Here is an 18,962-nt window from a genome sequence, read left to right as displayed (position 1 = left end):
AGCCACTGATCACATGGAAGATTTGAGGAAGTTCTTCAATAGATTAAGAAAGTACAACCTAAAACAGAATCCCGCAAAGTTTGCATTCGGGGTTCCTGCTGGGAAACTACTTGGGTTCATTGTGAGTCGCCGAAGAATAGAACTGGATCCATCAAAGGTCAAAGCTATTCAAGAATTGCCACCGCCAAAGAACAAGAAGGACGTGATGAGTTTTTTGGGGAGACTTAACTACATAAACCGGTTCATAGCACAATCTATAGTTATCCGTGAGCAAATCTTTAAGATATTGAAGAAGGACACCACTACCAAATGGACTGATGACTGCCAAAAATCTTTCAACAGAATCAAGGAGTACCTGTCAACACCACCTGTTTTGGTCCCGCTAGAGCCAGGTAGACCTCTATTACTCTACCTTGCAGTATTGGATGGAGCTTTCGGTTGCGTTCTGGGGCAGCATGATGAAACAAGGAGGAAGGAGCAGGCCATCTATTACCTTAGTAAGAAGTTCACCCCGTATGAGGCCCGATATTCTCTATTAGAGCACACTTGTTGTGCTTTAACTTGGGTAGTTCAGAAGCTGAGGCACTACTTCTGTGCCTATACTACATATCTCATATTAAGGATGGATCCTTTAAAGTACATCTTCCAGAAGCCCATGCCCACTGGCAAGCTAGCCAAATGGCAAATCCTGTTGAGCGAATTTGACATTGTTTACGTCACTCAGAAGGCAATCAAGGGACATGCACTAGCAGATCACCTTGCTGAAAACCCCGTGGATAGAGAATACGAACCTCTGAAAATGTATTTTCCTGACGAGGAGGTATTATTCATAGGAGAAGATATTGTAGAATCCTATGACGGTTGGAGAATGTTTTTCGATGGAGCAGCAAATTTCAAAGGAGTTGGCATAGGAGCAGTCCTGGTATTAGAAATCGGTCAGCATTATTTGGTGTCTAGCAAACTCAGGTTCCCATGTACCAACAATATGGCCGAGTATGAAGCCTGCATCCTAGGGCTCAAAATGGCCATTGACATGAACATTCAAGAGTTGCTACTGATCGGAGATTCAGACCTACTTATACATCAGTTCCGGGAAGAATGGGCAACCAAGAACTCCAAGATACTTCCGTATCTGCATTATGTACAGGAATTGAGAAAGAGGTTCGTAAAGATAGAATTCCAACTTGTTCCCAGTGTCCAGAATGAGTTTGCCGATGCATTGTCTACCCTATCATCTATGACACAACATCCAGACAAGAACTTCATTGATCCCATTCCAGTAAAGATCCATGATCAACCTGCTTATTGTGCTCATGTTGAAGAAGAGGCAGACGAAAAACCTTGGTTTCGTTATATCAAGGAATACTTGGCGAAAGGAGAATACCCAGAACTTGCAAATCCTACTCAGAAATGTACACTTCGGAGGTTGTCCAACAATTTCTTTCACAACGGAGGAATCCTGTATAGGAGGACTCCTGATTTGGGACTACTAAGGTGTGTCAACGCGAAAGAAGCATCCAGGCTATTAGATGAGATTCGTGTAGGGACATGCGGTCCACATATGAACGATTTTGTCTTAGCAAAGAAGATACTCCGCGCTGGTTACTTTTGGATGACTATGGAAACGGACTACATCCAGTATGTCCAGAAATCCCACCGCTGTCAGATACATGCAGACATGATAAAGGTACCTCCAAATGAGCTCAATGCAACAAGCTCACCATGGCCGTTTGCCACTTGGGGAATGGATGTTATTGGACCAATCAAACCTGCCGCATCAAACGGGCACAGGTTTATCTTGGTAGCAATTGACTATTTTACTAAATGGGTTGAAGCAGCATCTTATAGAGCAGTAACCAAGAAGGTCGTGGTAGACTTTGTCTGCGACCGCATTGTTTGTCGATTCGGGATTCCAGAGTCAATCATTACCGACAATGGCTCCAACCTCAATAGTGACTTGATGAAAGCCATGTGTGACACTTTCAGAGTCAGACACAAGAATTCTACAGCCTACAGACCCTAGGTGAATGGAGCAATAGAAGCCACCAATAAGAATATCAAGAAGATATTGAGGAAAATGATAGAGAAGCATAAACAGTGGCACGAGAAGTTATCATTTACCCTTTTGGGGCACCGCACCATAGTCCGCACATCAACTGGGGCAACCCCCTATATGCTGGTTTATGGTACAAAAGCAGTCATTTCCGTAGAGGTAGAAATTCCCTCCCTAAGGATCATATAGGAAGCTGAGCTCAATGACGCAGAGTGGGTGAAAAATCGTTATGAGCAGCTAGCCCTCATAGACAGAAAGAGGATGAATGCAGTTTGCCATGGTGAACTTTATCAGAACAGAATGTCTAGAGCCTTCAACAAAAGAGTCAAACCGAGACAGTTCACACCGGGGCAGCTGGTATTAAAGAAACTTTTTCCGCATCAAGATGAAGCCAAGGGGAAATTCTCTCCCAACTGGCAGGGTCTGTACATGGTTCACCGGGTTCTAATGGGAGGAGCCCTCATACTTGCAGAAATGGACGAAGAAGTCTTGCCGAAGCCAATCAATTCAGATGCAGTCAAGCGTTACTATGTGTAATATTTATGCTTCCCTCATATGATGTAAATTGAACTACACCTGACCTGATTCCCATTTAAGAGGGGATATGTAGGTAGCCCTATGGGTTTGGTCATAATTCAATAAAATTTTCATTTCCCCCTGCGATTGGAAACTGGGGCAGAATTTTGAGGAAGACCCTCAAAATTCGAAAGTCGATTTTAGCCAATTATCGCTAGCAGCAGTCAGAAGCAGCAACCCAGTAAACTGGGACAGAATTTTGAGAAGGACCCTCAAAATTCCGTAACAAGGAAGGTTGCAATGTCTTGGACCACGTCGCGACCGTCGGTTCATCTAAAGAAAACTATTCTTAATTATGTATTTATTGTTACATTTTCTTCACTAAATCATGCATGTTTATTTATGAAATTGCTCTATTTAGCAACGCTACCCCCAATGATACGTATAGTGTCACCAGATCAATGCCGAGTAGGTCAAGCAGAGCCAGCGGGGATATGAACTAACCTTCCCCCTTTTACAAAACTCACGATTTTTCTTTGGATGCAGGCACTTGAGTTGCAGAATCATCAAATGTACTATACACTCACGAGACTCACATTGCTCAGAAATACAACTCTCAGAACCTTTACACTTACTCATAACTGTTATCTACACACAGTGTCCCCAGCGGACACAATATCCCCAGCAGTCGCAATATCGCAATCCGCTATCAACTAAGAAAATTCTATTATCATTTTGCCCTTTTACTTCTTGCATAAGGCTACCATTCTGCCTTCCGAGACTAAGATCTGTCTCCTTCTGCATTCTTGCATTGCATAAGGCTACCATTCTGCCTTCCGAGGTTAAGCTTTATCTCCATCTGAATTCCTGCATTGGATAAGGCTACTATTCTACCTTCCGAGACTAAGCCCTGTCTCCATCTGCATTCTTGCATTGCATAAGGCTACCATTCTGCCTTCCGATGTTAAGCTCTATCTCCATATGCATTCTTGCATTGCATAAGGCTACCATTCTGTCTTCCGAGACTAAGCTCTGTCTCCATCTGCATTCTTGCATTGTATAAGACTACTATTTTTTCTTCCGAGGTTAAGCTCTACCTCCATCTGCATTTTTATGCATTGTATAAGGCTACTATTATGCCTTCTGAGACTAAGCTCTGTCTCCATCTACATTCTTGCATTGCATAAGGCTAGCTTTTTGCCTTTCGAGGTTAAGCTTTACCTCCATCCGCATTCTTGCATTGCATAAGGCTACCATGCTGCCTTCCGAGACTAAGCTCTGTCTCCATATGCATTTTTCTACATTGCATAAGGCTACTATTCTGCTTTCCGAGGTTAAACTCTACCTCCATCTGCATTTTTCTGCATTGCATAAGGCTACTATTCTGCCTTCCGAGGTTAAACTCTACCTTCATCTGCATTTTCTGCATTGCATAAGGCTACTATTCTACCTTCTGAGGTTACGCTCTACCTCCACTTACATGGTTGAAAGAACGCCACCTCATTTACACTTTCATGGCTGAGAGATCGCCGCTTTATTTCCACTTGCATGGCTGAAAGATCGCCGATTTATTTCCACTTGCATGGCTGAAATATCGCCGCTTTATTTCCACTTGCATGGCTGAAAGACCGCCGCTTTATTTACATTTGCACGACTGAAAGATCGCCAACTTATTTACATTAGCACGGCTGAAAGATCGACACCTCCTGCATTTGCATAGGCTGAAAGATTGCCAAACACTGCATATCATGGGCTGAAAGATTGCCAAATTATCCAAAGGCGTCACTGTTTGGAGGCACCATTTTCATAGCTCGAGAACGTCATGCCATGGCCTGAGGACCCCTTTTATCTGTTGCATATCATTATTCAAAGGCATCATAGTTCGGAGGCATCATTCTCATAGCCAGAGAGCATTATTTCATGGCATGCGAATCCTTTATTATGCGCTTCATGGCCCAGGACGTCATGGTCTAAGGACGTCATCCTAACCGTCCAAAGACAGTATTTATGGTCCGATGGGAACTTGCATCATGTTTAATTTATATATGCTTGTATTGCTTATTTGCAGGTAGACCGGCGAGCAACGACCATCTCAACAGGAGTGATCTGGCTCTAGTTCCCGCAGCCCTATCAGATTTCAACTATCCATCCCAACCTGAAAATTGCGTCCGTTCTTGAAAAATCTCCATAGGCATATTCCGCCGACGGATCCCGAACTACATACGGCCTGATTCCTGTAGAACCAGGGAAATGTAGGCAGCTCAGAAGCCAAAGTACGGCCTAAGTCTCCTCAAACCATTTCGTTCGGTCAAAATTGGCCATCATATCTTTACCCGATAACTCTTTCATCCTTCCCGGGTAAAGAGGGGTAGCTGTTGATACCCAATTTTTTCCCTGTATATTTTTTATATGCAAAATACTTTCAAAATAGCATGTATATGCATATGTAAGTATGTCCCAAGGTTTTACTATTTTCTCTTAATTTTTAAGTATTTTTATATCAATTTATTGCCCTATTTTAGCAAGAAATATCTAATAATTATTCCCAAAATTATCATTTTGGTGATTCATTTATTGGATTCTCATATTTATACTAATATATAGCTAACATAATCTTTTGCATATTTTTACAAGTTTATTTGGCGTTTTTAAAGCTAAATTGCATATAATTGCAATATTGGCCTCTTTTAAGATTTAATTATATTTATATTTATAAAATTAACTTCAGTATTTTTAATTTGATAATTATGTATTATTAATCATTTTAGTGCTTTTAATTTATTTCTGGAAATCATTTTACTATTTTTATAAAATAAATAATAGAAAAATGGCTATTTAAATGATAGCCCATTTGTATTTTAATTTTGGCCAGATTTGAACCCCTAATTAAACCCAATCTCAAACCCAATTACCTATCCCAAATCCTAAATCTACCCGACCTACACCCCGTTTGAATAACGCGCCCAGATCACCATTCAATCCAGGCCGTTGATCAAAATGATCAACAACCACCATTTAACCTATCCTAAATTAATCCCGACCTACCCCCAAACCCTAGTCATTTGCACCTGTAGCCGCCTTTAAACTCCCTCCTCTCTCAATTCTCTCTCAACTCCCCTCTCAAACCCTAGCCGCCTCCCTACGCTTCCACCCTAAAATCGCTGGAATCCATGGCTTCCAAGGCCATTGAAGCCCTATACCGGCCTCCTATAACTCCCACATGCCTGGTCACTATAGTTACAAGGCCTGATCGTGAAGAAGCTTGGTCCAGACCTCGGATGTTTTCAGTGCTATGGCTATCTCCGGCCATTTTCGACCTTGTTCCGACCAACTATGGTTATTCGAGCTTGATCTCGACCTCTTCTGCTTAGATTGATGATTTCCAAGCCCTTCTCACCCTCTGGGTTTCTTCTGAAACCCTAACCTTCGAGGTTTTTCTGATTCTTTTAGATCCGTTGTAGATCTGTGCTTACCCTAAGCTTTCAAACTTTTTCTCAAAGTTTCTTTCAAAACTCTGCTTTCAAAACTTTTATCTTTTCTGATCTAGGGTTTTGTTGAGTTATTTAAGAAGTTTCTCTGATCTTTAGCATGTTCTATTGTGTTTCTTATGTTGGTTTTTCTACTGTGTTTCTTATACTGTGTTTCTTATATTGATTCTTTTACCATGTTTCTTATGTTGCTTCTCTACTGTGTTTCTTATGTTCTTCTACTAGAATACGTATACTAAGAGTCTTAGTTCCCTTTTTGGGATTTCTGAACTTATTTCATTAGTATTGCTACCTGATTTACTCGTCCTTTCATCTCTACGCTCGATTGATGGTAAAACCCTAAAATTTAGGGATTCATTCGAGTTTTGAGACCATTTTCTGTGTGATTTGCTTATTCTTCATCTCTGAACTTGTTCGATTTCAAAACCCTAAACTTCTTTGGACCTAGTCGAGTTACTGAAGTTGTTTCATCTACTGCTCGTTGAGCTTCGAAATCTTTGTTTCGACCTTTGTTTCTTTATATGATTCTGGTTCCCTGCTAAACTCTTCTAAGGTCTTTCTACTGGACCCCTGCATGTTATTTGATACTCTCTCTCTTGCTGAGTTACTATGTGGCTACCATGCTCCTATTCACTGATTTTGCAATTGCATGACACCTTTCTTGGTCCTAAATTCAGCCTCGCATGCCTAATACTTGTGTACTCTTTATATGTGCTGAACTTCCCTCTAAAATGACTTTCAATTTTTTGATTGATTTCAGACTTTCTTTAGTGTAAGTCTGATTGATTTCTTTCCTTGTTTATTTCCCTGTTACTTAGTTTGAGTCAAAAACTTTCCTTAGCCTTTCTAACTTGGTTTATTCATGAACAAGTAATTTTAAATCTCTGACTCCTTGATTTACTTCTACTGATTGATTCTTACCTTATTTGTGTAACCATGTATTTCAAAATTTCTTCCCTTAATTGAACTCTTATATATTTGCCCTTAATTGCCTACTTTACACAAGATGCTTACTTGATCTCTTTCCTTAAATAATTTTTTGCTCATTACCGTTTAAGTTTGAACTCCTTAATTAAAGGAAGTCTTCTACTGATTGATCTTAATTGGTACATGATTATTTTCTTACCTTATTTTCTGCCCGTTTTCACACTATAAATATCTACTCTTTCATTGACACAAAGACGGATACTCATAGTCTTTCTGAACTTATACCCATACTCGAAAGTATTTTCTCTTGTTACTTGTACTGTGACATGTTTTCTTTTAAGTCCTTCTGCTTGCTTTTATTCTATCTGCTTCTTTGAAACTGGTATGTCCTGATTTAAGGTTTTCAGCACCACAACAATGTGTTTATTTACTACCTTTGTATGCATGTCTGCCTACTGCTTCTGTATAGTTCAACACTTAATCTAGCATGCTGAAATTTCTTTCTGCCTGTTCTATTATGAATCCCAAACCCCTACCCCTATGTGTTCATGCTATGGTTTGTTTGAGTCATGTCAATACTGTAAATTATTGTCCATAACTCAAACTTGATCCCCTGGGATCCTAGCCTTTAATAGTGTGTGTTTCTGGAAGGCTTATAGGTATGCCAGCATCCTCCATTTCTTGGCATGCCTAAAGCTTGCCCTTGCCTAAGCAATAGGCTCTTTACAATTTCTCTATTCCCCTAAACCCCTTTTGTGCACCTGTTTGTAGTTGTTTCTCTCTCCTTTATTCCCCATAACTCTGTTCTTCACTTGCACTCTTTCTTAGTCCTTAAGTTCTGCCCCCTCTTGTGAGCCTTACCTTGGGACCCCTTTGAGCTCCCTCTGAACTTGGACACTTGAAGGCTGGCCCTTCCACACTGCACTTGTCCCCATTCTGATAATACATTTGGGTGTGAGCATTGCCCGAAGTCCCATTAAGGCTCTTAGGGAACTTTGACACACTCAAATGGGAGAAAGGCTTTGGATCAATGGTCTCTTGAGTTGGTCTATCTCATAACTCAGAGAGGAAGTCAAGAATCAGGCTTCCTCTGGTTGTATCTTTTTGTTTCTGATGTATTTTTATTTATTCTGGGTTGTAATAATTTGTAATAAATACTTGGGGATGGTTAGTGAAAAGGGGTGGGTAACTATGTATGCAAAAGGTAGAAATCATGACTATAAGATTACTCTATTCCTGCATATCCAACTTTCATATAGAAACCATGTCTATAGGTGTTCTGAATTCTGCATATTCAAAAACGCATATAGAAATCAATGCCTATAGGTCCATTCTGAATTCTGCATATTCAACTTCATATAGAAATCATGCCTATAGGTCCAATCTGAATTCTGCATACTCAACTTCATATAGAATCATGCCTATAGGATTGTCAATTCTGCCTATTCAATTACATCTAGATACCATGCTCATAGGTCTAAACAAATTCTGCAAGCTAGATACCATGTTTTTAGGTTTAAAACCAGTCTTATGCATTTAGACACTATGTCTATAAGGCTTCTGCATTTTTTACACCATGTCTACAAGGTTTAAAATCAGCAACACATAGAAAGCATGCCTATAGTAATTCCTAATCGAATCTGATCCACTTCACTTAAGCATAAGTATAAATCAATAATAATGGGTACTGTTAGTTGTAAAGCTCTTAATCAATTCGCTTAAATCCTACCTCTCTTTTAATAATCTGATTCTATCATTTAGCAAGTTTAATGAGTATGCATGCAAACAGTTTGCTTCGAACCTTCTTGTTTTGTTTTCTGAATTCAGTAGATACCATGCCTATAGGATCTTTGTCCAACACTTAGGCAATCCTTAGAGTAATAATTGAAAATCGAATATGCTTCTGTTAATTGTTACAACCAGCAGGCAGGCCTGATTTGGACTTCTTATCTGAGTTATGCAATAAACTAAAACTACCTCAACAACCTCATCTCCCCCGTCTTTAATGCTTTTAAATCAGACCCAAACAGTACGTGCAAGACATGCTATTTTATGTGTTTTATTTTGAGGAGGTATATATGAGCCTCTGTTTGTTTATATGTTTCCCCAAATATGCATATGTGTTTTGTATGTCGCTTTAGAATTTTTACCTTTGAAACTCCAAATAAGCCCAACATCCCTCCCTTTTAGGATTAGTAGTCCTAAGTGCCTCCAGGACTGATAGGAATGGGACGGGTAATAGGATTCAATAAGTAATCGAGACTAACCCGCGCTTTAAATACCTTAACGGGGTGGGAAGGGTAGATATAGATATGATGACCACGCGATAACGTTACGTGTAGCCCCTCATTGAGGAGTGATTACCGGACGTTGTGTGAGGTGATCCATATTTTTAGTAAACCCAGGACCCCCCTTTCCTTCACTCTTATTTCTTTAACATTTTCATTCTAGAATCCTCTTCCTCAAATTGCTCTTTTAAACTTTGTCTATTTTCAGACCTTTATATGTGAAATCCCCTCCTATCTAAGCTTTATTTGTCTACATGTTAATTATACCCCAAATTCACAATAATTGTCTGGCCGGGAACCACACTAGTGGATTCTGAGGGGTGCCTAATACCTTTCCCTTGGAATAATTTCAAGCCCTTACCCTATCTCTGGTTGTTCAAAATCAAACTCTTTTGGTGTCCTAATGTACCCTAATCATTAGGTGGCAACTCTTCAAATTCAAACCCAGTTTTCAAAAGGAACGAGTTGTCCTTCCAAATGTCATAAACCCGATTTCGCTCTAGAAAAAGGGGCCGCGACACTAATTATTAAAGGATGTAAAAATAGTCTCACATATAATCGTCTTGTTTCAAATAAAATTGGTAACAATCCCTGTAGTCTCAACATGCTTTAGGCAAGAAACAACTCTTGAACTATTAATGATTCTGTAACTATTATGCATGATCCCACGCCTAGGCAAGCCTTAGGTAATCAATTTGCGTAAAACTGGAGAACTATTTTCGTTTGTGTTTACTGCTTAACGACTTACATGTTTCAAATCAGTAGGCAAACTGATTAGGACTTTACTGTCGAGTTTATAAAAAATAAAGTTGCATATTTCTGTGCATTGGCATCCACTTAAATATCCTGTTTAGGTCTTTTCTCTAATAAAAACTGCTCTTGTTTGTGTTTGAGACATGCTGCTTATGTGTGTTACTTGTGGAGGTAAACCTGGGCCTCTTAACTGCTTCTTTCTGCATTTATCTGTTAAGTCCTATGTGTTCTTTCCTATCGCCTAGAATTTTTTCCTTTTAAAATACCTTAGGGGTAGTCTAGAACTGCCCAGATTTAGAGGTCCTAAACTCCTCCGGGATCACAAGGAAGGGACGGGTAGCATCACACTTAGAGTTCATTAAATAAAAACTCGCTTGATAACCACTAATGGGTAGGATAATGGGTAGAAAAGGGATATGATGACTACACGCTAATGTCACGTGTAGACCCTCATTGAGGAGTATTTACCGGGCATTGCGTGGGGTGATCCTGTAAGCTAACCAACCTAGGACCCCTCCTTTCCAAATTCCCTTTGCTTAAACTTTACTTTTCTATATGTACACAGTTTATTCAAGTCTTTCCTTTGTCTCATTATTTGAGTCATGTAATGTCCAAAACCTCCTCTTATTTGTAATTATGTCTTTAAGCTATTTATTTGTTAAAGGACTAGTTCATAAGTATAAGTTCGGCCGGGATCCACCGTTGTGGACCGAGAGGGGTGCCTAACACCTTCCCCTCAAGGTTATTTTGAGACCTTACCCTAAATCTCTGGTAATGCAAACCAATCTAAGAGTTAATCAATCTAGGTGCCCTTACGTACCATAATTCGTTAGGTGGCGACTCTTCAAAACCCAAATTCCCAAAAAGGAAATGAGTTATTAACCCCCATGAATGTTGGAACCCGAACTTTCTCCGCGGAGGAAAGAAGGGGCGCGATAGGTATTATATATCATATTCCAAATCTTCCGCATCACTTTCCTTATGTTGCGTCTCATTACATGTCACAATCATAGGTTCATCAGGATATGTAATAATTAAGCCAGGTACTCGATGAGCCCGGGATAGTGCAGCAAGCTAGTTCTTGAGAACGGCTCCTTCTCCCACTGTTTGAATGGTAAGTTCTTCCTTCTCATCCTCCTCTAAAATTGCACTATAGTCCATATCTTCCTTGTCCAGAAATAACTTCCTCATACCGGCCAAAACCCCATCTTCCTCGGATACTCAGATGACATCAGTCCGACAGAATGTTTGGTGCAGCAATGATATAGGTTGTTCCAATGGATAGTAATCGGCGCACCACAACGATGTCCAATCATGGTATTCTTGCACAATATATTCATACTCAAGGCTAAAGGTTGTTCCATGATATTGTGGTCGTATTGGTTCTGTGATCCCTTAAAGCTTTCTGCCAAGACCCTTGCCTGGTTTATACCCCAACCACATCAGTATGCTTTCTATCTTGTTGCTCTACCATCAATCCTTCTCAATTGCATTTACTCGCTTAATATGGTGGTATGTTTCTCCTCTCAATTTCCTCATGTTCTCGATAACTGGCATAGTCTGGTTAGTGTAGATAGGGTTGCTTCTATCTCCGTGAATAATCACCTCTTGATGATTCCACTCGAACTTCACAGCCTGATGTAGAGTAGAAGCAACTGCCCCAGCTACATGTATCATCGGTTGTCCCAATGACAAGTTGTAGGTGGCGGATATGTCTAGCACTTGGAATTCAATATTGAACCAGGTCGGTCCCATCTACAAGTCAAGGTTGATTTCTCCGATAGTGGCTCTCTAAGACCCATCGAACGCATTCACATTCATGATTCCCATCTGTATCTCATGCATACCTTTACCCAACCTTTTCAAAGTGGTCAGTAGGCGTATGTTCAAGCTCGAAACCCCGTCTATCAGAACCCTGACAATGAACTTGTCTTCCAATTGCACCGTGATGTGCAAAGCTTTGTTATGACACAACCCTTCTGGCAGTAGCTCATCTTCGTGAAAAGTAATTTTGTGCCTCTCTAGTACTATCCTACTATATTGGTCATCTCTCCACTGGTGATATCGATAGGCATATAAGCTTCACCTAATACTTTCATCAAGGCATTCTTGTGCGCATCTGAATTTTGCAATAGCGACAAGATGTATATTTGGGCAGGAGTCTTGTTCAGGTGATCAACAATAGAGTATTCCCTCACGTGTACCTTTCTCCAAAGATCATCAGTGCCTTTTTCCATGACAAGTGGCTTAGATATGGTCTCTTTGCTTATTCTTCCAAGATTCTCGGGTGTATAAACTCTGCCAGTTCTGGTCATCCCTTATGCAGTACCTGTCTCTTCCATCTTGGCTTTTCCTTTTCTTCTCGCCTTTTTTATCGTATGTCACTCTGTTTGTTGCAGGGAAGTTTGGTATATCACCTGAGTTGTTAAGTAACCCTTTTGTTGTGTCTACATCGGTTAGTGAATCGGTTATTGCTAGACGAGTTTATCGAGGTTGTGAGCTAATAATTTGTAGCCATCAAACCTCGGCGGATCTAGGCGAGCTAGAAATGATAGACTTTGATGTTATTATGGGCATGGACTGGTTGGCATCTTGTTATGCCAATGTTGAATGTTGGACAAAGATTGTCTCATTCCATTTTCCGGGGGAGCCAGTCTTGGAATGGGAAGGTAGTTCAGCGACGCCTAAGGGTATGTTTATTTCTTATCTCAAGACACGAAAGATGAACTCTAAAGGTTGCATTTATCATTTAGTTCGGGTAAGAGATGTATATGCATAACCACCAACCCTTCAGTCTATTCCGGTGGCGAATGAATATCCAGATGTATTTCTAGACGAGCTTCCTGGTAATCCTGCCAAGTGGGAGATTGAATTCGTCATTGATGTGCTTCCAGACACTCAATTGATATCCATCCCTCCTTATAGAATGGCTGTATCCGTTGAGGGATCAGAAACTAATACCTCGGAGAAATACACTAGTATGACGCCCTACTTGTTGCTTAGGGCGACGTGGCAGAACATTTCACTGCCAAATTTTTTTAGTTTATCTCATTAAGGGTATTTTGGTCCTAGTTTGTTTGTACACAATATAAATACGTCAATAATACAATTTTTGAAGGACTTTTGGTCTACGGAATATTAAGAGAGCATTGGAGGCTTCAAGACACAAGAATTCGCCAACCATCCATTTATTCAATACTGAAGTTGGGATTATAACATTAATATTTTTTGTTGCTTCAACTTTATCTATGATGACTTCCTCCACTTTTATGGATTAATTTTCCTTTAGGGTCTTGACAGATATGGTATTTTAATTGTTAGTTAGGTGTTCGATTCTTGTAATTTGCTTGCATTATTCAATGGGGTTTTAAATTATATTGTGAAGATATTTGTTATTTTATTTAACGGGAATAATTTATTAAATATCTTTGCATCATCGCATTCTTTATTAACTGTTAAATTCCTGAGAATCAATAGTATTGCAGTCCACCAGCGTAACTACGGCGTAACTAGCTCTGAATTAATCCAGATTTCCTACCCAATGCTATGCGGTCCATGGGCCAATACGCCCTCTCATCCCAGCCTTGCACGAGCCACACTCCAACTCCCTTTGACTGAGTCTAAAAGGATAAGGCGTACGTCTAATAATCTTCACAACAACCTTTGCAAAGATCAAGTGAGAGAATATTGGCCTCAACGTCGTCAAATTAGCTCAACACACAGACTAATTGAAGTCCTACTGGTAATCCGTATAGACCAAGCTAGACTTGTAACTTAGAGGAAGGCACAGTAAGGGTGGAGTTGGAATACGATATGTCTGTAAATAGAAAAAGACTAGATAATTATAGGTTGCAAAAGACTAATAACCTACGGAAAAGTGTGGTCGCATATTTAGAATTTGCATGTTGGTATAATTAGCTTATATGATCGTTTTGCATGTGCTTTACTGTAATAAATACTGGTGGTCGGTGTAAGCGCGGCGGCGCCATAAAGTCAAGGTCTTTTGGGCATTCGATCTCTATCTGCGCATACAAACCCTAAGGATTGACGATAGTCTTTTCCTAAAAATTCTCCATATATGGTATACTTAGTATACAGTATGTTAATATGTGGGACCTGCAAAATTATTGACAGAAATGAAGATTCCACCTCTCTTTCATCATTCTTTTTTTTTTTTTGGTATAGTTCAACACGATTTTCTTCCTTTAATCCATTGACATATTTGTGAAAATGACATGGTATATTCTCACAAGTCCATTTTTACGTGATTCAGGTTTGAAATTTTGATAATTTTAAAGCTTTATTTTCGGTCTCAAATTAACATTTAGTACTTTGTGTATATATATAGCATCGTCAGATGATGCCCCATATTAAAAGGTGTCTCCGCAACTACTGTAACCTAGCTATAAAATACCCTCTATAAATACTCTTGAAGCTACCATCCTAGAAAAGGAACCCCTAATTCCCAGAATCCAAATCTTCACATGAACATATAATTTTTTAGCAGCTCTTTACCTCAATAGTAACTCAATGGTTTGCTTCCAGGGACAATGATTGTGCTCTTCTTTTTTTCATTTTCCTATCTCGAGAATTATTAAGGTTGGTTTTAAGAAAGGCAGTCATCAAGAATTTAATGGAAACTACAAGTCCGTCCAAAGTTTCTTCAGAAAAGCCTGATCGGAAAACGGTGGAGAGGAACAGAAGAATTCATATGAAATATCTCTGTTCCGAGCTTATTTTTCGCATTCCTCCCCAGCATTTCAAGCCCTCCAAGGTACAGTAAACTCAACTTCTTCTTCTACTTTTTTCTTCGTATAAATAATTCTATACATCTCAACTTTCTAATAAGTACTTGAAGTAAAATTCATTCCGACTTATAATTATTAAATATGAAGGAGATATCACATAATTAACTTCTGCGAAGGAACATCTTTACGATTCATCTTTTGCCACAAATATTTCTCTAATATTGACTCTTTTTGTATAATGTATACGAAATGCATTCGTTATTAATTCGGATACGCATTGAGTAGGAGTCATTAAAGAGAGAAACGTTTTATACCAAAGGGGGAGAGATCTCATCCAGGCTACCACACTCTTTGGATGTGTAATTTAATTTCCTTTGAACATTTGTATATGCGTTCGGTTCACATGAATACTTCTTTCTCTAGCGCCCACATAGAAATATAATGAATTTAAAAATAAATTCACACACACACACACTATATATATATATATATATATAAATATAAAACTTAAATTCAAATATAAAATAGAGCAATGGATTTTCCTAAACCACACAGATAATAAGTAATAACCATAAGTATTTCCGTTGCTTTGGGTAATTACCTGGAAAAGAAACAATGGTTAATTTTTAGATGGGCTGTGGCCTGTGTGCGCGCGCGTATGTGTGTACATGTTTATGTAAAAAATAAGTGTGTAAAACTCATGACAGAATTTTATGATATCCGTCATGAATTTAGGAAAAATATTTAACTCCATACTTTACTTAAGTTTAATATTTAGAAAGCCTACTATATATATGCTCTTCTTGTTTCTTTTTCTCTTTCGTGAATGGAGATTTACTAACTTATCGTACGTAAGTACTTTGTCCGCCAAAATTCCGACCAAATTGTCGGAGAATACACTTGTCTCTTACCATATGTAACAGTATTCAAAGGAGTTTATGATATTCTAGTCGGTGGCAGAGCTAGAAGGCGGAACCCGATAGTCCAAAGATAATATATGTTTATTAAGAAATTCACTAAAGATGTACAAAAATTAAATGCAAAAACCAGTTACTAACACATGATGCCATTATTCCAGAATTTAAAACCCATAAAGTTCAAATCTTAGCTCCACCTCTGATTAGTTCTACAACGATAATTTTTTCTTATTCACCAAACAATCGAATTCTCCTTTTGCACAACCACTCTATCTCTTCATCTATTTCTGTTAAGAATGGTCTTTGGGCTTAACTTAAATGCAAAAATAAAATCATGAGACTAGTATCATCCAAGACTATATAAAGAAGACTAATTATCCTATGAACAATTGATGTGAAGCTATTCTAATTACACCCTGCTCTCCCCTCCTCCCTCTTCCACGCCCAGGACTGGACATTTATGTCTGGCTCTAATATCAAGTTAAAAATGAATGGACTAAAAGTCTAACTCAATTTTAAAAGCTAAGTATAAGGCGATGATTTTTCAAGATCATATAAAGAGACTAATTACTCCTTTTACAACAATGTGGGACTATTTTAACAATCGCTTTGGGTTTTATTATTCTCTCTTGACCATCGAGTATTAGACAATGGCTGACACTTTTGTGCTAACATTTTTGTGCTAACATTACAAATCTAACCAATATCCTGCAATCTCCTTTCTTTTTGCAGATCCATGTGATATTTTGTGTTGTTAGTACTGTGTTCTGTTTGGCAAAGGTCCAGTGTAGTGTCAGTACGTACAAGTATTAATTTGCCAACACTATTTATCCAGCCTATACAATGCCCTGGAATCACCGTCTTTGGTTGATATCTCAATATGAGTACTGAAATTTGTAAAAGTTGACGCTAATTTTCATTTATACATCAAAACTAATTTTTGTACTAATTAGACACTTTAACACGCAACAATATGTGCCTATTAAACACCTAAATTACAATCTCACTTAAAATTAAGGTGCATGAGTTTCAAGCGAGTAATTGATGAAACATTTCATGAAACATTTCAGCACATGCTGCCACAACAAGATCAACTCGATCAAGCTACAACTTACATTAAGAAAGTAAGAGAAAAAGTAGAGACATTGAAAAGGAAAATTCAAATAGCACGAGGCACAAGGGAGAGCAATAGCCCTAAGACATCGATGTCTACTTCCATAAAATCACCAGTAATTGAAGTTAAAGAATTGGGTCCAAGTCTAGAAGTGATTTTGATAAGTGGATTGACAAAGAATTTCACTTTGTATGAAGTCATAAGCATTGCAGAGGAAGAGGGAGCTGAAGTTGTCTCCGCTAATTTTTCTACATTTGGCAATAACGTTTTTCATACAATCCACGCTCAGGTGATTTTTTTTCTTTTATTTATTTTGGCTGGTAACTAAAAAAGAAGACGGAAAATGTAGATAGTAAATACATAGCTAATCAAACCATGATTTTCTTTTTGTCCCCATGTTTGTAGGTGAAAGTTACGAGATTAGGCATGGATGCTTCAAGGATTTATGGGAGGTTGCAAAAGCTAGTTGGATAAATTTACTTTCCAAGTTTCTTCCATGAAGGGGCGGAGCTAGCCCATGAGTTGCGGGTTCGGCCGAACCAGTAGTTTTGGTCCAAACTCTGTATTATCTTATGAAATATATTGAATATGTACTAATTATTGATATAGAACCTAGTAACTTAAAAGGATTAGAACTCCGAACTCATAACCTTCAAATCTTGACTCCGCATCTGCTTCCATGGACAAAGAAACCAAGAACGAAAGAACAATGTGTCGGGATTTCAGTTAGATTTCTTTCTTGGACAAGAGAAAAGGAAATCAAGTTGGACCGCAAAGAAAAATGAAGTCACGAAATACCCTAGAACATATCATATAAAAGTTAAGAGAAATTATTTTTCAAGCTGTGTAAAGTGAGGAAGAAAGAGAGAAATTATAGACGGAACATTTGCGAAGTATTTTCTATTCAGCTCAATGAGCAAAGTACCCGATTACATGTACACGTGTATATATCTATATTTGCAACTAACTTTCCTAACAACTAACTAATACAGTGTACAAAATAACTCTCGTTCCAATGCAACTATAAACCTAACTGGGGTTACCTTATCATAAGGTAAGCTAAGTTAGTCTAACTAATACCACACATGTGTATATTCTTCTCACACCCCCTCAAGCTACGGAATATGAAGATGTTTTTCATCCCTAGCTTGGACATAACGTGATCACCTTGGTAAGCAAGTCTGTCGTTTGATCATATTACGCCCCACACCTAAAAAAAGTTTGGTAAGTTTGGCTTCTAGCTCACCCAATCTGCCAATGCTACGTATGAGTTCAAAAGGTGGTTGCACGTATCAGGGGACTAGCACCAGATGTCTCACCGGGTGCAGTGACGAGGGCGGGACGACCCATTTTGCATGAGGAGCGGCGAAATTTCCTATGCTTGGTAATAGTATAAAAAGGGCAGTGAGGCTCTTTCTCTTTCATTTGAGGAGTTATCACCAATATTAGTTCTTCCAAATGCTCTCAACATTCTTTAGAATTCCCAAGCAATTTAAGTCAAGTTCGAAGGTGAATCTAGAAGGATCTAGCGTGAAGGAGCTTGGAATCATCACTGTAATATCTATTGTCTTGTTGTATGGCCTTTAGGGGTTCATCGGAGGCGGGGTTAACCAATCCTAGAAGCGTAGCTAATTTTTCAACAAGGTATGTAGGACAACTTTCTTTCTTGGCATGACTCGGTGTAATCTCTCTCTCTCTCCCTCTCTCTCTAAAGGATTTCTGTATTGTGAGAATTTGGTTGTTCTGAGTCCCTCTCAATGATGTTATACCATTCTTGTACATTCTTGCTCGTAGCATTTCTTTCAAAGTCTAAAATGTCTCCAGTTGGTATCCTGTGGTCGGAATGTATGATTCATCCTAAGTATAAACTTGATATCTCTTGAAATTGATTCTGCATTGCACTTCTATGTGTATGTATCTATTTTATTCTACCGACTCGCGCTATAGACGGTCGGGTACGATACCTATTGTGCAATCACTAATCAGTTGGGTGTGATGAGACAATATATGAGATATTACCGAGCCTTTGTGTGGCCAGGTACGATGATGTGTAATGTGAGATTACCGAGCCCTTGAATGGCCGGGTATGACTGAGTCCTCTACGAGGCTAGGTATGGAGTGATGTGATATGAATCATTACTGATTCCTTCTGAGACCG

At 38.9% G+C, this 18,962-nt stretch overlaps 1 protein-coding gene across 1 annotated transcript; it reads left to right on the top strand.

Moving 5' to 3' along the window:
• The first annotated feature begins 14,289 nt into the window (after positions 1 to 14,289).
• LOC107815812 (transcription factor bHLH162-like) lies at positions 14,290 to 17,433 on the top strand. The gene is made up of 3 exons (XM_016641447.2): positions 14,290 to 14,799; positions 16,761 to 17,093; positions 17,210 to 17,433. The coding sequence occupies exons 1-3, from the start codon at positions 14,659 to 14,661 to the stop codon at positions 17,276 to 17,278; spliced, it is 543 nt and encodes a 180-aa protein (XP_016496933.1). The 5' UTR covers positions 14,290 to 14,658; the 3' UTR covers positions 17,279 to 17,433.
• The last annotated feature ends 1,529 nt before the right edge of the window (positions 17,434 to 18,962 follow it).

Source organism: Nicotiana tabacum, chromosome 20 (genome assembly GCF_000715075.1).
Source record: "Nicotiana tabacum cultivar K326 chromosome 20, ASM71507v2, whole genome shotgun sequence".
Lineage (NCBI taxonomy): Eukaryota > Viridiplantae > Streptophyta > Magnoliopsida > Solanales > Solanaceae > Nicotiana > Nicotiana tabacum.
Note: the sequence above shows the minus strand (reverse complement) of the source record. Positions and strands in the feature narration are given on the sequence as shown.